We start from the raw sequence: 27,638 nt of genomic DNA, 5'->3' as shown, positions 1-27,638 counted from the left end.
CCACCAGCTATAATGGGGTCATCAGTTCCCTCTTAAAGAAGCTGTTGAAATACTTTGCTTTTTTTCCTCCTATCAAAAAATTCTCTCAAGAAATCACAATATCCACAATGGAAATATTGAATTCTCTTGTGTGGCACAGATGGAACACTGGCATGTGCTCTTCTAGTTTTGTTTAGCTGAAGATGTGGAATTTTTAAATGTGTCCTTGTCCGTATGTCTTCACTGTCCTTAAGTCAGCTTAGTTCTAACTCTTAGTCCCCGTTCAGAGAGTGTCTGAGGCCCTCACTTCTGTAAGTGTCACAGTCTTCCCCTTGGAGTTCTTGTCAACCTTCAGGGCAAGGAACCCGTAGCACTCTGTGCCTCCCCTTATTTCATACCCAGTCACCACTCCCCCACCACCCCAGTAATGTGGTGTATCAATTCATTTCTTCAATGAGTTTAAATATAGGGAAAGTCAAATAGAGTCACTGACTTCAGGCTGCCCAAATCCTTGCCCAAATCCAGCATAAGGTACAAAGAGCAGGGATGACACCTCAATTTCTAATCAGTTATCTTGATACAAGTATGAGACTGGCAGAAGCAAAGTAAAGATGAGAGATCAGGACACCTTCTTTTCCCAAGGGTAGCACTATAAAGTTGAAAGTGGGTTGGACGCAGTTATTTTCACACTTCCCTGAGTTCTCACTGCTCTACAAATAAACCAACTCTGCTTCACTTCTGACCTTGTTACTCTGTCCCTTGCTCTGTGATCTTTTCCTCCTAATTTTGTTGTTCTTTGCTATTGCAATGCCTGGAAGATGTTCATTAAAACAAACAAATGAAAAGAAAAACACCTCTGTATGCCAAACATCTTAAACTTCTTGGAGGAAATGTATAAAAATCTAACATAGATAATAAAAGGAAAATAGTCTGCCTTGGGAAGAACTGATCAGTAAGAAGCAAAGAAAAAAAGAAGTGCACATACCAAGAATTTTTTTACAGAGGTAATTTGGGAGTGGTTGTGTATTGCAGAAAGAATAAAGGAATATTGAGAAAAAATATATACAGTATATAGTGTTAACAGAAAATTTAGAAAGCCTCAGAAATGGTAATAGCAAATGTTATGCTTAAGATGTTGAGAATTGCTTATAATTCCATACATTATGTGATAAAGCAGAACTATGTTTGTATTTATAGTTCAGTACTTACCAAAATCAGATTATTAAGGTTTAGGCAAAACAGTGTATGATCTGCTTATGAAGAAATGTTAGTGATTTTCATAACATTTCATATTTTCTTAGTCACAAGTTATTTTCATCAGGGATGTCTCTCAGTTTATATGTACAAACTATTTTAACATTTGAAAGTGGATTAATTCTTTCCTTCGATTCATTAAAGGGATCTCAGTATTATTAATTTGGTAATTCAATTTTGCGTAATTTGCATGTTATCAGTCAGGACTCCATTATGGATCCTATTAAAGATCCAGGAAAAAAATATTTTGATAATTGATCTATTCAGTAAATGTTTAATGTTTCTATAAAGTTAAGAAATCATTCATGATCTTGAGGTGATTACAGTTTAGTGGCAGAGATCCAAATGGGAAAAATGAGAAAGGTCTGCGACATAACTTGAGCAGCTTTATCTTCTAGAAAATTTATGTGGAATGAGGAGAAATAGAAGACAGCAAGCAGGGAAGACAGAGGGTACGCCAGTTGTATTTTGCTGCATAACACACTACCCCCAAACTTAGTGCCTTAAGACAGCATCAGCCATTTATTTTGTTCATTGACAGGTAATTTGAGCAGGGCTTGGTAAGAGCAGATTGTCTCTGCTCCATGCAGTATCACTCAGCTGGGGGCTAGAGGATCCACTTTCAAGATGGTTTATGGAAACACCTGGAAAGTTGGTGCTGGCCATTGGCAGGGAGCTCAGCTGAGGCTATAGGCCTAGCATTTCTCCATATGGGCCTCTGCGTGGGGTACTTGGCCTTCCTGTGGTATGGTGACTGGGTTCTGAGAGCAAGCCCACGAGAGAACCAGGTGGACTGTGTACCAGCTTTTATGAGCTACCCTCAGAAGTCATATAGCATCACTTCTGCTGTAGTCACAATCCTGCTCAAGGTCAAGAAGTCTCTTATCATCTCTTGATGGGAGGAGCGTCAGTTCCATTGTGAGAAGAGCACGTGCAAAGGGAGAGATTTTTTTTGTGCCTCTTTAGAAAATATAATCTTCCATAATCTACCATGCAGCTACAGCTCACATCCTCTTCACATGCCAAATGTACTCACCTTCTTCCCCAAGACCCTCAACTCTAAACATCCACTAGTTTTTTTTTATCATTTAAGGTCCTGGTGAAGATTCGACTCCTTCAGTGTAGTTCTTTAAGCACAGCTCTTAAATCTGAGGAACTGTGAACATAAGAGACAAGTTATCTGCCCCACTATGCCCAACTTTTTTTCTTTTCTTTTTAGCTTTAGTGATGTATAATTGACAAGTAGAAATTATATGTATTTAATGGTGTACAATATGATATTTTATATATGTATACATTGTAAAGTGATATCACAGTCAAACTAATTAACATATCAATTGCCTCACATAGTTATTTCTTTCATGTGTGGTGAGAACATTTAAGATATACTCTTTTAGCAAATTTCAAGTATACAATATAGTATTATTAACTATAGTCACCATGCTGTACACTAGATTCCCAGAGCTTATTCATCGTGTATAAATGAAACTATGTACACTTTGACCAACATTTCCCCATTTCCCCCATTCCTCACAACACCCAACTTTCAATGGCAGAACAGGCATAGGTAAAGTGCTGTAGACACACAAAGAGGGGAGAGCAAGAGGCACATAGCAATCACTGGCACATAGCAATTAAGAAATTTAGCCAGGCTCATGCTGCCAGTTTCTTCATTAACACATAGTCCTTGGGAATTGTATTTTCCAGCTCTTTTTTTCTTTTTTTTTGTGGTATGTTTGTCTGGTTTTCGTATCTGAGTAATGCTGGCCTTATAGAATGAGGGAATCCTGGTCTTATAGAAGTAATCTTTCCTCTTCAATTTTTTGCAATAGTTTGAGAAGGCTAGGTGTCAACTTTTAAAAAAATCTTTGGTAGAACTCACCTGTGAATCCATCTGGTCCTGGATTCTTTTTGTTGGGAGTTCTTGTTTTTTTTTTTACTGATTCAGTTTCATTACTGGCAGTTAATCTCTTCGTATTTCCTCTTTCTTGGGAGAGTGTACGTTTCTAGGAATTTATCCATTTCTTCTATGTTGTCCACTGTGTTGGTGGGTAATCGTTCACAGTAATCTCTTATGATCCCTCTATTTCTGTGGTTGGTTGTAACTTTTCTTCTTTCATTTCTGATTTTATTTATCGGGGTCCTCTCTCTTTTTTTCTGGATGAACCTGGCTTACAATATACCAATTTTGCTTATCTTTTCAAAGAACCAACTCTTAGTTTCATTGATCTTTTTTTTTTTTTAAATCTCTATTTTATTTAGTTCTTTATGACTTCTTTCCTTCTACTAGCTTTGGCTTTTGTTCTTCTTTTTTCTAGTTTCCTTAGGTGTAAGTTTAGATTGTTTATTTAACATTTTTCTTTTTTCCTGAGGTAGGCTTATATCACTGTAAACTTCCCTCTTAGAACTGCTCTTGCTACATCCCATAGATTTTGGACCATTGTGTTTTTATTTTCATTTGTCTCCAGATATTTTTTTATTTCCTCTTTGATTTATTCCCTGACCCATTGGTTATTTAATAGCATATTGGTTAACCTTCAGTTGTTTGTGTTATTTGTAGTTTTTTTCTTGTAGTTGGTTTCTAGCCTCATACCTGTGGTTATAAAAGATGCTTGATATGATTTCAGTCTTCTTAAATTATTGAGACTTGTTTCATGTCCTAGCATGTGATCTATCCTAGAGAATTTTCCATGTGCATTTGAAAAGAGTGTGTATTCTGCTGCCTTTGCATGAAATATAAATATATATTTATTAAGTCCATCTGATCTAATGTGTTGTTTAAGGTCAGTGTTTCCTGGTTGATTTTCTGTCTGGTTGGTCTGTCCATTGATACAAGTGAGGTGTTAAAGTCCCCTACTATTATTGTTTTACTGTCAATTTCTTCCTTATGTCTGTTAATATTTACTTTATGTATTTAGATGCTCCTATGTTGGATGCATATATATTTACAGTTGTTATACCTTCTTCTTGGATTGGTCCCTTGATCATTATGTAATGTCCTTCTTTGCCTCTTGTTACAGTGTTTGTTTTAAAGTCTCTTTTGTCTGATATTGATATTAATACCCCAGATTTCCTTTCATTCCATTTACATGGAAGACATTTTTCCATCTCCTCACTTTCAGTCTGTGTATCTTTAGATTAGAAGTGAGTCTCTTGTAAGCAGCATATATATGGGTCTTGGATTTTTACCCATTCAGCCACTTTATGTCTTTTGAATGGAGCATTTAGTCTACTTACATTTAAAGTAATTATTGATAGGTATGTACTTGTTGCCATTTTATTAATTGTATTCTGGGTGTTCTGTAGTTCTTTTTTTTCCTTTGTTCTTCTTTTCCTCTCTTCACTTGTGATTTAATAACCATCTTTAGTGTTACGTTTGGATTCCTTTCTCTTTTTTGTGTGTATCGATTCTAGATTTTTAGGTTGTGGTTACCACTAAGTTCATATATAATACCTCTCTATATAAGTGATTATTTTAAGTTGATGATCTCTTAAGTTCAAACACATTCTAACAATCTGTATTTTTACTCATCACCCCCATATTTAATGTTTTTGACATCATGTTTTATACTTCTTTGTTTTGTGTATTCCTTAACTACTTATTGTGGATATGGATGAATTTACTATTTTTATCTTTTAACCAGTTGATCAACTACCTTTACTGCATGTTTGCCTTTACCAATGAGATTTTTCCTTTTGTAATTTTTATATTTCTAGTTGTGATGTTTTCTTTTCTCCTTAGAGAAGTCCCCTTAACATTTCTTGAATACCTGATTTAGTGGTGCTGAACTCTTTTAGCTTTTGCTTATCTATAAAACTCTTTATCTCTCCTTCAAATCTGAATGATAACCTTGCCAGGTGGTGTATTCTTAGTTGTAGATTTTTTTTCCTTTCATCACTTTGATATATTGTGCCACTTCCTTCTGGCCTGCCAAGTTTCTGCTAACAAGTCAGCTGATTGTCTTATGGAAATTCTCTTGTACAAACCTAGTTGCTTTCCTTTTCCTGTTTTTAAGATTCTCTCTTTATCTTTAATTTTTGCCATTTAAATTATAACGTGTTTTGGTGTGAACTTCCTTGGGTTCATCTTGTTTGGGACTCTGTGTGCATCCTAGATGTCTGTTTCCTTTCCCCAGTTAGGGAGGTTTTCAGCTATTATTCAATAAGTTCTCTGTATGTATAGCTGATTCACTTTGTTATAAAGCAGAAACAAACACACCATTGTAAAGCAATTATACTCCAATAAAGACATTTTTTAAAAAAAAGTTCTCTGCTCCTTTCTCTCTCTCTCCTCCTTCTGGGAGTATAATGCAAATCTTGTATACTTTATGTTGTCCCAGTGGTCTTGCAAACTATCCTCATTAAAAAAATTTTTTTTTTCTGTTCAGCTTGGATGATTTTCACTACTCAGTCTTCCAGTTCACTGATCCATTCCTTTCTATCATCGAATCTACTGTTGATTCTTTCTAGTGTATTTTTTATTTAAGTTATTGTATTCTTCAGCTGTGTTTGGATCTTCTTTATATTTTCTAACTTTTTGTTAAACTTCTCACTGTGTTCATCTCTTCTCTTGAAATATTCTCTTTGTTGAGAATTTTTTGATCATTACCTGGAACTCTTTATGAAACAGGTGGCTTATCTCCACCTCGTTTTGTTTTGTTTTGTTTCTCTGAGGTTTTGTCTTGGTACTTCATTTGGAACATATTGCTCTGTCTCCATTTTGCCTGATTCTCTGCCTTATCCTCTGCCTTGTCTCTATGTATTAGGCAGGTCATTTACATTTCCTCATCTTGGAGAAATGGCCTTATGTAGGAGATGTCCTGTGGGGTCCAGTTGCCCATTCTCCTCTGGTCACCAGATCTATATGCTTTAGAGGTACCACCCATGTGGGCTGTGTGGGCCTTTCTGTTGTGTCAGGGCTGACTGCTGTAGTGTGCTGGTAGGCAGGGCTGGCCCCCAGCCTGGTTGGCTGCTAGGATTGCCTTATGCAGTGGCTGCTGACCTGCTGGTGGGCAGGGCCAAATCCCAGTGCATCTGGCTCCACAGCCCTGGGAGGTGGTCTTGGGGCTGTTGCTGACCTGCTGGTGGGAAGGGCTGGGTTGCCAGGTGGCTGGCTGTGGAGGCCGGGGAGTTCCAAGACTGGTGCTGCCCTGATAAAGTAGTCAGATTTTTAAAACCTACTCTTTTAACAACCATGGAATGTTGCCTCAAAAATGACTTTAAAATTCCTAAAATGGTTTTATGAAATGGAGACAATGCAAAGAAGAATGGAAGTAGCAAGAGAATGAGAAGAGAAATATGAAGGGGCCCCAGGAGAGGGGCCCGAGTGTGGGTTGTATTGAGAATTCTCAGGTATAAAACTAGGGAAGCAGTACTGCTAGGGGAGTAAGCTATGTTTTGATGACCAGACTACGTGAATTGTGTAAGCAAAGATGGTTGGACTGTTTCAGAGAAGAGAGAACTGAAAGAAAGAAAGCATTACAGATATTGTCTCTTTTTGTTGAGTGCCAGTTTATGAACTGGTTCAGAAGCATGCTCTATCTCCCAAGATGACAGTTTCTGGAAAGAGTTTATAAACTTAATCAAACACCAGAGACCGTAGGGGAATGCAGCATATCCCACACTTAAACAGATCTTCTGAATTCAGGATTGAGTTAACTTTGTAGACCCTGTCTGGGAGGGTCTAAATTGGATTGTTTAGGTGGCATAGGAACCAATGAAGGCCTTTTCTCACTATTTAAATAGAAATGTTCCCTTCACATTTACTACATGAGTCAGAAGGTGTTATTTTTTACCAAATCTATTCCAAAGTATTATTTTTAATAAAAGTTGGCAATTTATGGATCTGAAAGTTCCATTTTCAGTTTAACAGAAAGTGTGGTTTAAAGTGGAATGTATCCACATCAATTTCTTTATGTTCAATGCACTTTTGTTCTGAAATTAAGCTTCCTCAATTTCTAAGAGAAAATGACCTTTAAATTAAACTCTGGAATATTTGATTCATCTTAGATTTCTCAAAAGTATTCCAATCTTTACTTCCCAGAATTTATAAATGCAGAAATAAAAAGTATTCCTTTAATTTCCTCTGCAATACTGAGGAAAAACAGGTATAGAATTAAATTTGTCACCCTCCTTGGATATATCTCCTAAGAATAATTGTATCTAGGCCTGTAATATTTTATGGTGGTTACTTGCTTCATAATTATCAAATATAGAAGAATTGCAGTTTTTCTAATTGGTATATAATAAAGAGAAATGATATGGCATGAATTTTTCCCCTTGTATTTCTGTCTATCCTCCTGAAAAATTGCACTTACAATAGTGTAGAAATTAACATTTGAAATTTGAATCTTCATCATTTCTTCCAAGGAAACATTGTAAGAGTGGCACAAAACTGAAAGCGTGGACATTGGAGCCAGACTGCCTATGTTTTAATCCTGGTTATGCCACTTACGGGCTGTGTAATCTTGGGCAAGTTACATAACTTCTCTTTGCTTCAGTTTCCTTATCAGAATAAGGATATTTTAGTGCCCACTTCCTAAGGTTATCATGAGGAAGAAATTAGTTAATATTGGTAAAGTACTTGGAACAGTGCCTGGCATATAATAAGTACACAGTGCATGTTTGGTGTTAAAAACAGTGAAGTGAAATAAAGTATACAGACAACAAGAGCGTAGTGTTTAAAGGTGTGGATTCTAATCCCAACTCCACTACTCGTTAGCTGTGTAAGTGTGGTCAGGTTACTTAAGCTCCTTAAGCCTCCATTTCCTCCTTTGTAAAATAATTGCCAAAAGTAGTACTAGCTTCACAGAGTTTCTGAGGATGACATGGAATGGTCTTTAGCAAGCACGTAGCACAATATCTGCTTCCTAGCGCTGATGATTGCAGATATGTATTTTCATTTCTGTGGGCATTCTGTGGACAGTCCATGTTCATTGGGTTTTCTCTTTGATTCTTCACTTCACACTTGTAGGTCACTTCTGGACCTTCATAGAATCAGATAGGAATCCTTTGAAAGGTATGGCCATGGGGGCAGAGTGAGGGTAAGTGAGGTTGTAAGATAAATTACTTAAGCTCCCAGGAGGCCTTGCAGGGTGGACTTGTGTTAGGGCATTTGCCACTATCCATGGTCTGGCCCAAAGCCTTGTGGGCCTAGAAACCACACTCATCAGCAGTTCCAGAGCCCATTTGTCCCCCAGAGCTGCGCTCATATTAACAAAGCTCATATGACTAATGTACAGAATCAGGATGCCAATGTTTCCATTTACAATGAGAAGTGATACTGCTGGGGTCTGGTGGCTCATGTCCCCACCCAGCCCTTTCTGTGCCTGTAGGCAGGCCACCACTAACCAGGCTGCCAGCTTATTAATTTATAATGGGAGACATAGCTGCTGAGTTGCTCCTTAAGTTCCTTAAATTTCCAGCAAGTTCTCCCTAAAGTCATGTAAACAGGGTACCAAATTCTAATCAGAAAGTAGTTTGGTGAGCGTGGAATCAGAAGACAGTTCTTTCTCAGACTGATGGATGTGATGGAATTAGATGCAGGTTTATAATAATAAGGGACATGCCACCAGCCCAGAGCACCCTCGCCCAGCATTTGAATGGCCATGGCCTATGCTTGCTTCTGAGATTGCTTTGCACCTATTTCCTTGTCTGGACCATGTCTTTCTACTGGCAGAATCAGTATGTTTAATAGATTATTGTCATGTCTGAGGATCCAAGACTGGCTTTTCCATGGGCACATCTGACCTTCAAAAGCTTTAGTTTGTCTCATACTATATAGAGGCTAAGATTTAAAAATCAGGAGTATTCACATAACCAGAAAAATTGGAAAAAATATTTGAAAAATCCAGAGACCTAGCCTTCCTGGGCCCTTCCCACATGGGGTCAACTCTCCGGAGCTGAGTACAGACTGTCCCCTGTAGATGAGGCTGGAGTACTGCCATTCAGTCCATTCATGCAGGTCCCCACCAGGTGCATGACATTGATGCATTACCTCCTGGTAATGCACACGCCTTCAGGCGTTTGAGTTTGTCTCATTCTGACAATTAAACTTGCCTTTATTTATCTATGTGCTCTGACCTACTATATTTTTATTTCAAAGGTTAATTCTCAAAGGGCAGTCTTATTTTCTTTTTTCCAGATTCATTTTACGGTCACCCCCAAGTGACAAATTGAAAACACATTTGAGTTTAAGTCCTAGAGGGTTCCAGTGATAGAAGACTGAAGTATAAAGCTGATAGCTTCAAGGAAGTAGGATACCCTTAATCTTTGCAGAGGAAATATGTGATGCTGCTGGCCACCTTTCTCTAATTCTAGCTCAAGTCCTTTCTTCCTCCTGGGTGAAGAATATTAAGTACTTTCATATTCTATACTTTTTAAAATGCTCTAGATACTACCTACACTGAAAGAAACATAATATGAACATTGTATTTACAAAAGTGATAAATATGGATGTTTTGTTTAAAGGTGTATTTACCATGGAATTTCTTTAAGGAACAAGAGCTTATTTTTAACTTCAGTATTACAAATTATGAATAATCAGACACAGGAAGATTTGCCATTTGTTATGGTTCCTAAGAACTACTGGCTTTTTTGTTTTTTAACTTTCATGAATGGAGAAAATGTCATTATGTAATTGGATTACTGATCGTAAAAAGGAATTAGCTTCCCAAGGAAGCATTTTTTTTCCGGTAAATAACCTGCCCCTTAATTCCTATTAATCTTCTAAATAAATTAGGATTAATTTATGAGTGACCTATTTGGGAAAATGGATTTGCTTGAGAAAAGAGAAATGGCAGTTGTAGATCCTCCTGTATCTCACAGGTCTCTTTTACCTCAAATTTGACTACTTGATATAATCTTTTATAAAAGGTAATAATAATCTTTGGGGTGCAAGGTAATCTTTTGAATACTCTTTGGGGTGCAAGGTAATAACATATTCTCTTCTCTCTGCCTCATAGCATCTTGTATATATCTCTTACAATAACATTTACTCCATCTTACTTAAACCGGTCCTAAATTAAGTAATGAATTAGCACAATCTCTGGCACAGAGTTACTTCTCCATTTCACCATCTTCGTCATCTGCTCCTAAGTTTTCTTTCCTCGATTAGACTCCATATTTCTTGATGATACGGACTGCTTCATGTGTGTGCCCAGTGTGGGGCACAGAGCAAGTACTCAGTAATTGATGAACTGAACTCATTGGAAATAGGAGATCTCAGATCCTCTAGATATGCGGTCTGCCATTATTTTTGGAAATGCTTCAGGAATCATGCCTGAGGAACACTTAATTTTCACCATAATTTTGACTCAAGAAATATAGACAAATAACTGGAAAAAATAAAGTTTTAAATTAAAAAAACATAAAATTTTAAAATAATAAACCACAAAAGCTATTGTGAACAATGATAAAACACACCACACACTGAAGGGTGAAATCTATAGCTCATATAATTGACAAAGGAGCTGAACTGTAATATAGAAAGACCTTCCCAAAAATAAGTAAAAGAAAGACAAACAACCCAACAGGGTAAAGCCCAATAATAATTAGATAAGATGCTCAACTTCAGTAGTAATCGGGGAAACCATAATTAAAACACTGAGATACTATACCAGTCACAAACAAATGGCAAAAATGTCAGAGTCTGGAATATCAGTACTGTGGATATTGTTTCTCGGAATCTAGTGCAAGGAAGACTCTCATACACTGCTGATTGAATTGTAAATTAGTCTAATTATGTTGGGATGCAGTTTGGCAATTTCCAGTAAAGGTGAAGCTGTGTATATCCTTTAACCCTACAATTCTATCCCCTGTTATTCACCTTTAGAGAAATTCTTGCACATGTACAAGAATTAGGGTCGTTTAATAATAGCAATAAATTAAAGAGAACCTAAGTTTACCAACGGGGGAATGGATGCATGGATTGGGATGCTATATAGCAGTTGAAAAGAATAAACTATGTAGAACTACACGAAACCTCAAGGTAATGCTATGCAAAAAAAAAAAAAAAAAAAAAAAACCCAAAGCATCTATATACCATGCTACCATTTTATGAAGCTTAAAACATGCAAATCAGTGTCTTGTTTATGGATAAACACATATTTAATAAAATATAAAAAGTTGTATGGGGATGATGAAAGATAATCCTATAGAGTGTTTACCTTAAGAGGGAATGGAAGGAGATAGAATAGGCAGGGGCTTGTGGTGGCTTCCATTGTATCTGTTATGTTTTATTTCTTCCAGGAAGTCTGAAGCAAGTTTGGCATAATGTTAAGATTTTCATTGGAGGCAAGGATAATGGAAGGAGAAGGCCATCAGACTCTGTAGGAGGTTTAAGTTACCAGGATAAATGGGCTTTGAGAATAAAATAGAGCAGTACTCACTGTTAACAAACACATCAGTGTGTCAGCACTGTGTAAATTCCAATTCTGCTCAGCTTTACTAAGCATCAAAAGGGCCCTGACTCCTGTCTCACACTCTGAGCATCTTCAGCTGTGTGATATTTAAGGAGGGAATACTGTGGAAATCTAGGGCAATATAAAAGCAGGAGGCGGTACCTAAGATAATGTGAAGATTTCTGAGGACTAGATCAAGCCAAAAAAAACAACAAAGGTTTAGATTTTATGTTAATTAGGAAAGCAGTTGTGCCCAGTTCAGAGACCAGAAGGCTTTCAGTGAGCTGATGATAGGCTAGTTTATTTACTGTGATCCAAGACTATCTAAATTAATATAAAGATTATTATTATAAATATTTGGCTGTTGATATGTTGACAGTTGAATAAATCCAAACTGTATTTTTATGAAGTCAATTAAAAGTGCTTTCAGGAGGCCAAGAGAAAAAAAAAATCAAAGACCTTAGCCAATCTTAGAAGGTGCACTGGAGATTTCTCTTGTAGCTTGCTGTCTGTTCCTATCTGTCTCTCTCCTGTCTTTGTCTCTCTCAACATATCTTTTAGCCAGACTGAAAAAGTAGACAACACATAAATTTGGGCTAGTAAAGAATGGAAAGAATGGGGTAGAGAAGAGCACTTTCATTTCTGTTACATTGTTTTAAAGAAATAACAAGAGTAGTCCACTCAGAGTGAGAATGATGTAGTACGATGAGAAATATAAAATATCAAGTTGTTATTTATTTATTTTTTTTTTTATTTTTTTTTCTGTACGCGGGCCTCTCACTGTTGTGGCCTCTCCCAACGCGGAGCGCAGGCTCCGGACGCGCAGGCCCAGCGGCCATGGCTCACGGGCCCAGTCACTCCGCGGCATGTGGGATCCTCCCGGACCGGGGCACGAACCCGTGTCCCCTGCATCGGCAGGCGGACTCTCAACCACTGCGCCACCAGGGAAGCCCTGTTATTTTATTTTAAAGAGTTGTAAAACATGTAAACATGTTGTTTTCAGATTACCTAAGGAGTATACGAATTCGTTTTCATTTTATGAGATTTATGCAGGGGCTTCCCTGGTGGCGCAGTGGTTGAGAGTCCGCCTGCCGATGCAGGGGACACGGGTTCGTGCCCCGGTCCGGGAGGATCCCACATGCCGCGGAGCGACTGGGCCCGTGAGCCATGGCCGCTGGGCCTGCGCGTCCGGAGCCTGCGCTCCGCGTTGGGAGAGGCCACAACAGTGAGAGGCCCGCGTACCGCAAGTCTACAAATAAAAAATGTTGGAGATTTATGCAATAGGCAGTAAACTAAGGAAAATGATTGGCTCTCTCCTTGTCCCCCATCACCCTCTTATTTTGAATCTCTTTCCCAGACATAACCACTTGTCCACAATTGGTGTGCACTCATCCAGGTCCTTTTCTATGACTTTGTATATAAAAATTCATGTACCCAGAACTGGGATAATGTATTTTTCTGCAACATGTTATTTCCATGTAATGTCTTTTAGGGAGCTTTGTGTGTCAGTGCATCTAGATAGCCTGTGTTTTTATTAGCTACATAATATTCCTTAGTATAGATAACTCATTATTTATTTAACTATTCCATTGTGCATGGCCCATTGCAAAGTTTCCAGTTTTTTACTATTATAAAAAACTCTGCAGTGAATATTCTAGTACATCCATCATTACAGCAGAGGGCAGATATGAGTTACTGAATGGCCAGATCTAGGAACTACAGTAGTGTTGTCCAGAATCTGCCTTTCTCATCTTCGACTTTGGCTTTTTCTTGGTTGGCCTCATTTTCAGACAGCCTCACTTCATGTGGTAGCAAATATGTCAAACAGCAGTTCCCGACTTACATTCTACAAACGTTACAGCCTCTCTCCCAATGTCAGCAAAAGTGTAAGGGTTGCCTCTCACTGGACCAGCTTGGATCATGTGCCCATCCTTGACCCTATCACTGCAGCGCTGTGGTCAGTCAGGCCTGGGTCACATGCCCACTTCTGGGGCTAGGTCAGCATGATGTAAACCACATGGGTTGAGAGGGAGGGAGAAATAGGTGATTTGCTAGATAAAAATCAGGATTATGATACTAGTAGAAGGAGGAGGCACGTTGCTGCTCAGGCAAATATATAATTGTCACTACAAACGTCTTATAGATAGTATTTTATGTTTTTGTGAGTAGCAGATAAATAGATCTACTAATGGTATCTAGATTTATGTCATAAGGACCAAAGGATTCTTATAAGTATCTTTCAAAATCTTTGCTAGAGTAATGAAACAAGTATATTGTTTCTATATAATATTGTGTGTGAGAAGAAAGCATGTTATAGATTGAGGATCATTATCATTATGAAAAAGAGATAGTTTTTCAATTTAGGAAAGTGTTACCCAATATATTTGCTAAATATTCAGTGACAATGGTAGATTGTATCAACAACATGATAGATACTTGGTCTTAAATCACATTTCTTAATATTCTACTATTTGCCAATCCATAATACAAATTCTGTATTTTATTTATTCATTTATTAAACAATGTTTATTAAATTTTGCTATGGACTGATCACCATGCCAGGGGCTGGGGATGAAATACTGACCACAACAAGATCCCTCAGGTTTCTTACCTTCTTGTTAGGGCCCACAGACTATAAATAAGTAAACAAACAAATAAAGAAGAAAATTCCAGGCTGTGAAGGAAATGTAAAGGATCATGAGATGCAAAGTAATTGGAGAAGGTTGTTTCAGGCAAGGTGGTAAGGGAAGCCTTCTCTGAAGAGAGAGCATTTGAACTGCAGCTGAGGACTAAGAATGAACCCAAAACTCTAGACCTATGCTGAAGCAATATGGTAGCCACTAGCCATGTATTGGCCATTGAGTACTCAAATGTAGCTAGTTCAAATTAAAATGTAGTATAAATGTAAAATACACATTAGCTTTCCAAGGCTAGTACAACAATTATAAAATATTTAATTAATTTTATATTGATTCTAGGTTGAAATGATAATATTTTAGATATATTAGGATAAACATTATTAAAATTAAGTTTACATGTTTCTTTTCCCTTTTTTAATGTGATGACTAAAATGTTTAAGATTACATATGTGGCTCACCTTATATTTCTACTGAACAGTCCTGGTCTAGATGGTTTCAGTGTATTTGCTATGATTGACATGTGTGTTTTCATTTTTTTGTCCTTGCTGTTGGTGATGGCAACTGAATTTATGTAGTAGATTTTTCTCCAAGGGTCTATGTCTATAATGTTTATTGACTGAGGTGTCCAAACATCATAATTCAATGTGTGATTAAGCTTAGTACAGCTCAGAGTTAAGAGGTATTGGGAGGTGGGAAAAGCACAGAAAATTGCCGCAGTTACTAGAGAAGTTGTGTCATTAGTCATGTTTCTTTAGAAATGTTCACGAAACAGATAAAGGAAGACTCTGAGTTGGAGAGGTAGGTAGAGCTCGCATCACACGGTAATGACAGCGTAGGACAGGATTTCTGTGGGAATCAGCGACAGCAAACCACGAAGATCTATTTCCATTCTCTACTTAGTGAAGAAGATTCTGTTGTGTTTTGTGGAATTGCTACTTCTTGCATGTTAAAATAGAGTTTTATCCTACACTGTGTTTGCACTGATGGAACATTAGTGACTTTAGTGTGCCTCTTTTTGTATCTCTGTCAGAGGGATGTTGGCAAGTTCACACACATTTAATAACATTATACTGATTCACTGTGGAGAGCAAGCAGGGTAGTTTTTCTTTGTGCCATGCTATTATTCGAATTTCCATTTGCGACTTGTGCCACAGGGAAGAAGTTGACTAAAAATGCACGTATGATTTAGCGGGTGAAAATTTTCAGTTTTAGTTTGTAAACATTTGAGACCCCCAAATGTGATGTTTGTTACGCAATCTAAGTTTTATGAGGGGAAACTGTGTCCCTACTGATTTGAGAGAGAGTTGAGTCATATCCTGTGAATGTGAAGCAACCGTGTTTAAACATCACGGGTTCCTCTTACTTTCATTCTAAGTCGCTGCCGTTCAGAGCAGCAAGTGCTATCTGCGAAGAGGCTGCTACTAGCCCTTGGAGGAGAACAGCCTCTCTTGCCGGGATTCAGTAAAGAAAGCCAAGTCTGAAGATGCAGTTCTGTCACTGGAGTGAAAGATGTTTTGTTTGTTTCTAATCAGCTATGCTATATAGCTGCAAGCTGAAAAGTGTCTGTAACTTGCCAGTTATTTATAATAAGGTAAGTGTTATATTTTGGTTCACTCATTGTATTGTGGCAGCCTTGAATTAATGTGGCAGTTGTAGTATGTGATCATGCCTCAGAAAATGCCATCTCACAGGGTCTTGACAGCGGCTTTGAGATTCTCATGCAAATAATTTTAAATGTATGGTACAATCCATTTGTGAGATACTTATTAGATTGATTGCTTGTATGATAGTTTTTAATGAAAAATATAGTGCCTGAGATGTGGAAAGATTATAGTAGCTTTGTGTTGTTTTAGTTGTTTTTTTCTTAAGGATTAAGTTGTACCAGAATTATTTTTTTCTTTTTGCTACTCTAATGTCTTGGTTAAAGGTGAAACGTGAATGCATAAAATTCATATGATTATACTTGGATTTATATTCTAAATAATCATAGCTCAACAACTATGTTTCTCCATTACAAAAAAAGTCTTAGTAATTTTTAGAAAAAGTTGAAAGTTGAAAAGTAGCACCTCTTGCTTAGGCTTTTTATTTTAAGTGAAAGGCCATCATATTTTTAAACTTTGGCTCTGTTTGTTTCAAAATGTGTATGAGTTTGTCACAAGTTCATTTCCTCAGTTTTTGTTGGCGACACATATACGTTGTATGGATGGAGAAATCTGTGGATAGAGAAGTGAACAAGAGGTTTGCTTTTCAAATTCTCGAAGCTTGCTGCAGAAAGGTTGGGGTGGAAGACAGGAATGTTGTCTTAGTTTTTATTGATTAAAGAAATGACATCAGATCAGAGCTAAAGGTGTGTCTGGTGTCACATCACTTTGGACAATCATATTTAAGTCCTTTGAATTCTTTTGAGGTAGAAAAGGTTAATTTGATTGTGAGAGCTATAGCTGTGAATTTGTGAGACGTTGCTGAATTGAGGGGTTTTGTATGTTTAAGGACAGTTGGCATTACGATACTTTTTTTTAATTGAACCACTATCATGCTTAGAGATCGTTTCATTTCTATTCAAAATTATGCCCACTACAAAATTGCTAGATTCTAACTACAGCTTGGAGATTATTTTCCATTAGATATATACTCAATAACTCAAGTTTTACAAAGGTTAAAGGGAAGGCATGTAGTTTTCCTCTTCTGTGAAGGAGAAATTAAAATTAGTTCAACTTCCAAACATATTTGAAGGCAATATTCTGAATTAGAAGAGAAAAACTTTAAAGAAAATGACTTAGTACTTTGAGAGCCTTTGGGACCTTGCATAGTGAAAAGGCACATATCCCAAAAGATGAGAATACGAGATGTTATGAATAGAATATCCTGATATGTATAAAACTCTGCTGAGTTAAGTATTCTGCCTGAGAATTTTTTCTTATGCTATATGTGGATTATTAAATGTCAATAAAAAGATAGACTGTAATACATCAACATCAAGACAAAAGCATATCTTATTGCAATTTGCACTGTTTCAGATTCTTAAGTATGGATTATAATGGCCATCCAAACTGTTGTTATATACGAAAACTCAGACCGATAAAATGTTGTAAAATCAAGATTTGATAATATGTTCTGTTTCAATTGTAGACTTAATTTTTTATGACATTGTACAGCCAACTGGTAGCTACCTGATTAGATTATTGTTTCTCCTCCTTTCTTTCTGTTTTCCCCATCCTTTGGCTGTTTTCTTGCTTCTTTGCACTTCCAGGAGGAGTGTGGGTAATGGGCAGGGAGAGAGAAGGAAAGTGAGCAGACCAAATAGTATACTGCTTTTATTTCTCACCTCTCATGATGGTTTTGATGAGAAATGAGGTCAGGAAGAGGTTAAATATAATGACAAAAATGAGTCTTTTAGATTTCAGTTATTCAAGAAATTCCTTGACCTCTGAGATGAAGAATAATTGGGAGCTTGGTTGTGACAAGCTTATCTACCTTACAGAATTGTTGCAAAGATGAAATATCACATCTGTTATAGTATTTTATTAACTGTAAAGTTTATTTATGGCTGCATTGGGTCTCCATTGCTGCGCAGGGGCTTTCTAGTTGCAGCGAGCCGGGGCTGCTCTTTGTTGCGGTGCGCGGGCTTCTCATTGCAGTGGCTTCTCTTGTTGTGGAGCATGAGCTCTAGAGCACGGGCTCAGTAGTTGTGGCTCACAGGTCGCTCCGCAGCATGTGGGATCTTCCCGGACCAGGGCTCGAACCCATGTTCCCTGCATTGGCATACGGATTCTTAACTAGTGCGCCACCAGCGAAGCCCTAATTGTAAAGTTTTATACGTATTTTTGAGGAATTGTTTTTTGTGTCTTCTTGAAGTAAAGGTACTGGCAAGACATCAGAGATACTCAGAATTCCACTCTGGATTCAGAATACTTATTTTTAGTAGTAAGGGTCTCCTTTTTCTCTCTTTTTGTAAACTATTTTACTTGTTAATTTCCAACCTATATAAAAATAGTATGCAAAGGTAAGCTGCAAAAAGAAAAATAAAAACCCAATTTTACCTAAGCCTCAAGTGCTGTTAAAAATTTCAAATAGCTGGAGGAAGCTCATCCTCACTCAAAAGATACTTATCAAGTGGCGATTACATTTTATCTTCAACCTAAAATCAACACGCAGTAAGGGGCAGCATCAGCAGAAGCACATAACATGACTTTTTTTCCCTTTTTAAATATTTTTCTTTTAAGTAAGGCTTTGTTTGAAGGGTTCATGATGAGGAACTACAGAGTAGGAAGAAATTATTTTATAAAGTAGTCTTTCTGACTCCTGAAAACTAAATCTTTCTGGATTCTGCTTTAGATCTAGGGTCCCTAGTGAATTCTACTGGATATCAAAAGCAGCACACTCACTGGGTAAAATACACAGTGATCACTCCCCTACCTACTTCTGAAAATCAGTTATGAGGATCACACAAGACTGTTGTGTGACAGTGCTTGTGAACTCCACAGAGCTTATAAATATCACTATCACCAGGTAAGGTATACAGAATTACATATTTGGAAGGGAACTTAGATGTCATCTCATATCTTCTTATTTCACAAAGAAGAGAATTAAGGTCCAGAATGCTTAAGGAAGGTGCTTAACTTCACTCAGCTAGTATCTAAACCTGGATTTTTTTTTTCTCCCAGGTTAGCTAGAAATTGATCAGAAGATTAGCTGTTTCCTACTGTAAAGAGTTTTTTAAAAGATAAATACTATTTTCAGTATTGATGAACATCCTTATAGGAAGCTATATCCCCTGAGAATGTTTCAGAGAAGACATATTGCCCTGTCTACAGGTTTTGTGGGCTGAGAATCCTCATTGGATCTAGTTTAATGGAGCATGGATTTGTGGAGTGATTATCAAACTATAGCATGTGACTCTTGGAATCTCTTAGCTATTGCCACAGTAGAAGTGTCCAAGCCCTTACTCTGCGGAGTTGAATCATAAGAGTAAATGTGCATAATGAATAGGGGTAGATTTTGTAGCTTTTAAAGTTATAGTTAGCATCATAGATTGTTTTGATGCTTGTTGAAAGTAGTTAGAAAAAAGAGATTCCCCAAAAACTTACCCTTAAAAAGAGATTAGGAAAATTAAAAAAAAAACAAATTAACTTACAACCATTTCTGTTAGAATTGACCTGGCTATTTTATTTTTATGGAACACTATTTTTCAGAGAGATGAGATGGGAGAACCATGACCTTTAATAATTATAAAAGTTAATGACATATATCCTACTATACTAATGAACAAATTAGATTCATAAAGAAAATTTTTCTTTAAAGCCTCTTAACACTAAAATTAGAAGGCAGGCAAATTAAAAGGATTTTTGGTGTGTTGGTGGTATTAATAAGGGTTATATCTTACTCCTAAGAATTCAAAATATGGTTGCCATTTCCTTTAATAAAAAATGTAACTCTTGTGAAAGGTATATACCGTATCTTAATTTGCTGTGCTCCAATTTATAGCTTCAATAAATAAGTGGAGTTTAACATCATCCTATCTCATGAATAAATTCTAGCCCTGCTTTGTAATAAAATTCATGTTAACTTTGATTCCAAGGACTACATGAATCTGCTTTATAACTATTAGGAGATAAAGGAAAACAGATGAGATAAATAGTTTAAAAACTTTGCTAAATGTAAGTGCAGTGAGATTGTGTGTGGTCTGAGGGACAGAGGTCTGGGCTACAGGATGGGTGGTGGGAGAAGCAGTATTTCTTTGTACTCTTGACCCCTCCTGTGGTTTTGGAGCTGACAGGGAAGCCCGTGACTTCTTTTTTTTGTGTGAGGTACGCGGGCCTCTCACTGTTGGGGCCTCTCCCGTCGCGGAGCACAGGCTCCGGACGCGCAGGCTCAGCGGCCATGGCTCACGGGCCCAGCCGCTCCGTGGCATGTGGGATCATCCCGGACCGGGGCACGAACCCGTGTCCCCTGCATCGGCAGGCGGACTCTCAACCACTGCGCCACCAGGGTAGCCCCCCATGTCTTCTTTTGATTTTGTTTTCCAATCTACAAAGTTGAGAAGACAACTTTTTCGTGCTAGACGACCATCCCACACATCCTGCAGGTACTTCGTAAATATTGGTTAATAACCCTATGAACATCAAGGTGGGTGAAGCACTTTCAACTCAGTTGCAGAGTCCATAGATGTGCCATTGGTATAAGTGCCAAGGCTGGTAATGAATACCCCCTTGAGAGAAACCCAAGTAGGAAAGCTTTGGAAATGCTTTGTTGGGTTTTAATTCCATCTTAATTTAGTAGAGGTACTTGAATTAGTCACTTGGTCTCCCTTTACTTGAGTCATTTCACTAGTGGGATGGATTAGTAATAGTTATTCATGACAATTTACAGCATACCCAAATATAACAAACCAGGTTCCAAATCCCTCACTCTGTGTTTCTCTCCAAGATGGGAATAATAATAATGGCTAACATGTAAATCAGATTGTATAATACTGTCTCTTTTAATGAACTGTCTAATTTATTTCTTAAAACTACCTTATGAAATTTGGGCACTATTATTATTGTTCCCTTTTCACAGATGAGGAAACTGAAGCGTAAATTAAGTGACTTATCCCAACATCACACAAATGGTAGTAGAATGATCAGAGTTGAACCTAGGTAGTCAGACTTCAAAGCCAAGATTCTAAACTACATTCCGTGCCGCCCCCAGTTTGAATCCCTTGATCCCAGTAATATGAAGTGACTCCTATAAAGTGCTACAGAGAGGAAAAGAAATATCTTAAATGTTACTACATTTAATCATCTTCAGGACTCAAACATTCTCATTTGTAGTGAAACCCAGGCCTTTATGAGCCAGAAATAAATGGAACTTATTTGAGAATTCATGTAGAATGAGGCTAGTAATAATGCAAAATGCATCTGGAATGAGCAGACATAACAGTTCTCCTAGGTGATCGTAGTCTTTGGTGATGTGAAAAGATTTCCTTTTTTTGAGAGAGAGAGAAACAGCTCTCGATGTACACATAGTCAACAGTCAGTCCTAGGAAAACTTTTGGGAATTTGTATGTTTTGAGGGAGGATTAATGAATGTCATGTCTCCTTTTCTTTGTACACTCCCTAAACATTTCCTGATGAAAGTCATTTGGGGGAAGGAGCACACTGAATGAATGGTAGAAGGATTTTAGGTCTGTTGTGTGACTAGATCCGTTTCGATCTGCCTTCTCCGGAGAGTCCACAAATTATGCTTGAAGTTCTTAGGTAATTTTCAAACCTTCTTGTTTCCTTAGGTCTCACAAACAAGAACTTGCTTCACGATGTTTTATACCCTCAGTGCTAGCACAGTGCCTAACACAGTAGAGCCTCAGTAAGGCTTTCTGGCAAGATGGCTGGATGGACACATGAATGGATGATAGGGATAAACTGGGGCATATCCAGATCTGCTTTGAGTCATGACTCATGTACCTGAGACTGGATTGGGACCAGACTGTTACTGAGCTTGTGGGCACAAGGGAATGAAGTATGAGATGTAAAAGGATTTATCTCAGTTCATCTCATACTTCATCATCTGATGGTTTTCAGTGTGAAACTGACATGCCTATAGTCATTTTTTGCCACAGACCTTTCCCACTGTATCATATTACAGATTCTTTAATTACACTTAGGAACCATAATTGCTTTACTCCCTTGATTCAAAAGCTAAATTAAAGCAGATATATACATATATAATTAATATACATTATACATATGCAGAGAGAGAAATTAAGTAATAAAATTAAAAGGTCAAAATAAATGTGAATACCTAAAATTAATAGGAATTGTCAAAGTTTGACTATTTTAAAATTTATTGTGGGAAACAATAAAAATTCAGAAGAACAATTGAAGCAGCATATCAAAGAAAAGAAAGGTATTTTAAAAATCATTTAAAAATGCTTATTTACAAAAGTACAGACTTCTTTCCATCTTGGAACAGAAGCTTTGTTTTTCCACAAAATTTCATTAGAGAGCTCAGATAAGAGGCCTGAGAACCAAAGTTTATTTGGCATAATCAGTCAGTTGTAAAGGATGGTTTCCAAAATGAGGATGGTGACTAAGGGCTTGGGTTAGGAAATGCTGTAAATTTTGAGAGAGGGTATTAAGGTGGTTATTGTTTCAAGTTTTCCGGTGGGGGAAAACACAGAGAAAACTGCTCTACAAACATTTGATCAAAAATAAAATATATACAAGTTTTAGACAGTGGGAGCAATCTGTTGTGAAATTTACGCATTTGTCCTTGACCCAAAGCAGTCATTAAAAACAAAAGAAAAGAATAAAAGTCCCAATCATCAAAAAATTTTTGGATGGATTTTCTTTTGCCTGGTCCTAAACACAATAGCATATGTTCACTGTTCAAGGGTGTTCTATTTTTTGGTGTACAGGTGCCTTGTGTTATTTGAAATGCATTTGATTCCTGTGGCTATTTTCTGGAGGTGATTTTCCTACCTTAGAAATAACATGTTCCAAGTCAGCAATCAGTGGAAAGTGTTAACCTGGCCAACAGTAGACCTGCATTCTACATCATAGAGTCTGGCCCTCAGGTTCAGCATCCCTCAAATGAAGGATTCATCCTGTAGCGCCTCTCGCATTTTCCAAAGACTAGGAATTATTACAGGATAGGATTCTTGTATTATTTTAATTTTTCTTTTAATTTTCAGTTCAGTGGTTGCTGTGAATATTGAAATCAGTTCTGAAACTTCCAAGGTTATCTAGCCAAAGTGGCTAGAGAGCTTTTGCTAAGCCCATGCCTGGAGTTTGATAAGTGCTTATGCTATATATATAGAGAGACAGACAGACACACACACCGCCACACACACACACACACACAGTGAGGTTAGTCAGATAGATAATTAGTTAAATGAATGATGGATGGATGAATGAATATCTCTTGGGAAATGTGCATTCTAAATGTGTAAATAGCTACAAAGAATCACCCATAGACCAGACATAAGAAGACTTTGTAGCATTATTACCTGTTTTAAATCATTGGTAAATTACATGGTATATTAATGTTCAAGAGTTTTTGAAAACTATACTGCAGTTCCAAAGATGTCTAGATTACTACCAGGAAGCCACTGATATCAACAGGAATATGACTTCTTAGGTTGCTTTCAAGAGACAGTATTAAGGTGGTTATTGTTTCAAGTTTTCCAAGGGAGTAAAAAACAGAAAATTTTCTGGTAAAAATATTTGATCAAACACAACTAAATAGGGTCAAAAATATATGCAAGTTTGAGACAATGGAAACAAATCTATTGGAAAAATAGTTTTGTTCTTGGGTCCTACATGGCAGGTGCAAAGAGCAGAGGTCCCATTTGGGTGATATTTATATAACAGGCACTAATATAATTTTTTTAGAAATCAACTAAGGTCTGAAAATTATATATTTGCTGCATTAAAAGACTTTCTTCGTTGTACCCGGACCTCTTCCTCATTGTCTATTATTTTTTGTAAGGTTTCATGAAAGATTGCTATTACATTTTCTATTTTAATTGAAGTTTTTAAATAAAAATTAAAGAAAAAGTTAACTAAAAACTAAACCTCAGTTTTATCTAAAAGTACAGTGTTATTTTATCTAATAAGCCAAATTAGTTCAACATGCTGTACCACCTGTAAAGTTTCTGTGATTCCTTCCTTTACCTGAGCAGCATGTAATTCATATTCACAGACTTTTGGAATTAGAAGTTACCTTAAAATAAACTAGCTCAGCTCCTTTAATTTGCAAATGAAAAATATTCTGGCACAAGCAAATTAAATGACTTTTCCAAGGTTATATACACCCAGCTCCCAACAGAGCCAAGCTGGACCTGGAGTTCTAACATGCAACGCTGTAGTCTTTTTACTGTATCAATCAGTGAGAGCATCACTACCTGAATTTAGTAATCAAGTGGTGCATTGGATTTTCACTTCGTATTAAAATTTTAATTGTGCACAGCATAAATCAACTTAAGTTTGTCCTAATTCCCTTTTGGACACTAAACAGTTTTTATCATATTTTTTTGGAAGGGCATTTTTTTACCCACAGATTCTCCATAGATGCTTTTCCTAACACCTGATAGTTTACCTTGATTCTATTCACTTGGCAACGCAAATGCATTTGTAATTACAGAGACGGGTCCACATTTAACCACTCGTGCACATCTAAAACTGGTTATATTTTCCACCCCCTCCAACTTTCCAGATCCTCAAAATAAATGCATTACATCAAACTGACAGAAATGCATAATGCAGAATGCAGAAATGCAGAAATGCAAACTCCATAAATGCAAATGCATAATGCAGAAATGCAAACTCCATAAATGCGAATTATTGTATTGGGAGCAACATACACATCAATTCAAATCATTTAACCAAACAAATGGAAACAATTACTGAACAATGCTCTGTACTAATAACTGTACTATTGTCATCGAAGTAGTGATGTGCTGCAAGTTCCCTGCCCCATTGCCTTGCTCCGTGGCTCCTTCAGAAGCTGGGCGGCCACACCCAGGCAGCAGCACTCAGGGTGCAGGGTTCTCTACCTCTCCAGGTGGAAGGTCCCCTTAGGAGATAGCCCAGGTACAGATGGCACCAGGTAATCTGGTCTACCCTCTTTCTTTTAGATGAGAACCAGCAAAGATTGTACCTGATTTGGCTTCTTATTTGCAACTGCAGTGGCAAGTGAGGAAGGGAGATTTTTTCCAGTGTGTTCTTTAGAATACTAGTTCTATGAAATCAGCATCCTATAATCAAATAACTTTGGGAAACATGGCATATTTTATTCCGTTTTGAATATTCATACTGGAGGCAAAAGGCAAACACTTTACAAGCTTGAAGTGGGGATAGTTTAATATTCTTTAACCCGGTATTTCCCAAATAAATCAGTTTCCAAAATATGACCTATTCAGATTGTGGAACACACTTGGGAAACACAAATTAGACATTTTCCTCACTGACTGTATGTCCTGGAAAGAGGGTGGTTTGGGAAATGTGAATTTGATGTTCCCTTGGGGTCTCTGTCCCTACAAGCCTCTCATAAAATGAGCTCAATACTGAGTGTAAGGATAATTTTGACTTTGAGATTTTTCATCTCATTCAATAATACTGTTCAATAGCACCCAAGATGCTGTTTCTCTGCGCTGGTTGGATCACAAAAGAAGAGCGGCTCAGAGCAGGGAGTGATAAACCTCTGAAGTGGGAGATGGAGAAAATTTCACAGAAATGCTCCTTAAGCTGCATCTGGAAGGACGTATTGGCATTTTCCCGGTGGATAAGAGCACAGGCACAGAGGCTTCCCTCAATGTAAGAGTTCAGGAAACTGGTTAAAAAAAAAAAAAAAGTGTCTGGAGTCTGAGGTGGAAACGGGCGTGGCTGATGAACCAAGTCAACCCGGGTCAGCTCATGCATGAAGTTCTTTCACTGCTATGCTGAGAAGCTTGGCCTTCACCTTGTAGGGCAGTGACTCTTCAACCGGATGGTGCATCAGATTCACCAGGAATCTTTTCCAAACTCTGTACCCTATGCCCAAGAGATTCTGGTTCATTAGGTTGTGGGTAGAGCTCAAGAATGTAAATTTTGGGAAAAGCACCCAGGTGATTCTAATGTACACTCTAAGCTGATAAAACTTGGGGCATCAAGAAATGGTGTTAAGGAGAGGGATGTTGTAATTGGAATTTTGAAGACTTTGAGGAGGAAAGGTTGAGAGGAATGTTCCCAAAGGCAGGGAAACCATTTGGAGGCTGTTACACCAATTTGAGCAAAAAACAACTAGGAAAACAAAGGCAGTGATATGGGAGGCGCATGGGGGACCACAGGTCTGGTCCAGATCTGATCCATAGTATTTGGTGGCTGACCAAATAACAGGTGTAAAAGGGAGTGTCTGGGTCCTTGGCTTGATGATGCTGACAACCAGGGCAGGAAACACTGAAGGGGATGCACCTGAGCTCCTGTTCATTCCTCGCTCTTCTTCTTCCACCTACAGCTTTGCTACCGTGTGGCACGTCTAGCTTGCCTCCACTTCATAGTGCTGTCATCTTCTTCCATAACTTTTCAACCATTAGACCTTCTGTGCAACTGAGCACCTCCTTGTTGAAAAGATACCAGAGAAGCCCTGATCTGTTGGGAGAGCCGTCCTAGGACCAGGAGGGCACTTGAGGCATTTTGAGCACGGGAGTAACCATTTGGGAAGATGGCGGATACGTGAATGGCGGATCTTTGTAGGAGAATTCACAGAGCCCTGTACTGTGAATCTAGTTGGGGCTGTGATCAGCCACTTCCCCACTCCATACTCAGTGAGGCTGAGGAAGCAGGGTTGGGCAAATGTGTAGAATAGTCACAAAATGCTTAATAAATAGGTACCCTCAGGCCTAAGTCAAGGGCTCCCAACCAAGCCTCAGCAGCAGAGAGAAGTTAAGCCATGAGTCTGGATGAAGAGAAAACTAATGAAGTGAGGAAGCTGAGATTCTGTTGAACAATCAAAGAATAGCTTTGGCAAGTGCCACGATGTGGGCCTCGACCCCACCTCTGCCCAAGGCTAAAAAGAATTAAGGGGCTCCTGGCGTGGGGCTTGGTGAACTTCCTGAGAAGTTCAGCTGTACAGTATAGCTGGGCCAGTGAAAAAGGTCCTGTGAGCTGTGATGTGAATGCAGGCTATTACGATGAGCTATAACAAGGAGCAGAAAAGGCCAGGTGGCACCAGGCTTGAGAGAGGCTCTCAATACATCCCATGAAAACAGGTGGTAAGTGGAGTCCAGACTTTGAGCTAGAAGACCTGGGTTCAAATCCAGACCCCACTATATACAGAATATGTGATTTTGAGAACATTATTTGACATCTCTGGGCTTCAGTTTCCAACTTCAAAAATGAGAATAAAGATACCTTCTTTGGAACTAGCTAGCGCAGGTTAGATATAGAGTGTAATGTGGGCCCCCTCCTGCTGTCAGTATTCCCACCTGATCAATGCCCGAGCCTTTTTGCAGTATCATAATTGAAGCATACACTAGTCTAGTGGTCTGTGGAGCAATCAATTCATGTGAGACAGTCTTGGGCAAAAACTGAAAAAGCCTGTACTATGCAAGGTGAATTTGACAGGAGCGTGATTGATTAGAATCTTGTTTACAAGCTCTTGTTTATATTTCCTCAGCCTTATGTAATTTGTTTTGTTCAGGATTTAACGGAACTAGGGTTAGAAGGATAGGACTTAACGTACTGCAGAACTGACAGGATGCTTCTTAATACTGATTTTACTGGAACATAAGAGCAACTAGTCAAACTATGTTTCTAGATGAGGTGAGGGGAATGGGGTCCATCGGTGCCTCCAGAACCAAAGCCAAAATATGCTTAGCATCCATATGCCAACCGACCCCCAAGCACAA

At 38.0% G+C, this 27,638-nt stretch overlaps 1 protein-coding gene across 16 annotated transcripts in view; it reads left to right on the top strand.

Annotated features, from left to right (window-relative positions):
- The window catches only part of MCTP1 (multiple C2 and transmembrane domain containing 1), a gene marked incomplete at both ends in the record, with an annotated part of 537,186 nt that overhangs the window by 164,878 nt on the left and 344,670 nt on the right, over positions 1–27,638 (top strand). For 12 of the 16 annotated variants that reach the window (XM_082650518.1, XM_082650512.1, XM_082650526.1 and 9 more), the window contains one exon: positions 15,807–15,863. The exons of the other annotated variants lie outside the window; for them this stretch is intronic. In XM_082650518.1, the coding sequence (XP_082506644.1) occupies positions 15,807–15,863 (57 nt within the window). Of the gene's footprint in view, positions 1–15,806; positions 15,864–27,638 lie in introns of those variants that run through there. 16 annotated transcript variants of the gene reach the window in all.

This window comes from Grampus griseus (genome assembly GCF_964374135.1).
Source record: "Grampus griseus genome assembly, chromosome: 3".
NCBI classification, from domain to species: domain Eukaryota; kingdom Metazoa; phylum Chordata; class Mammalia; order Artiodactyla; family Delphinidae; genus Grampus; species Grampus griseus.
This window is presented reverse-complemented; position numbering and strand designations above follow the sequence as displayed.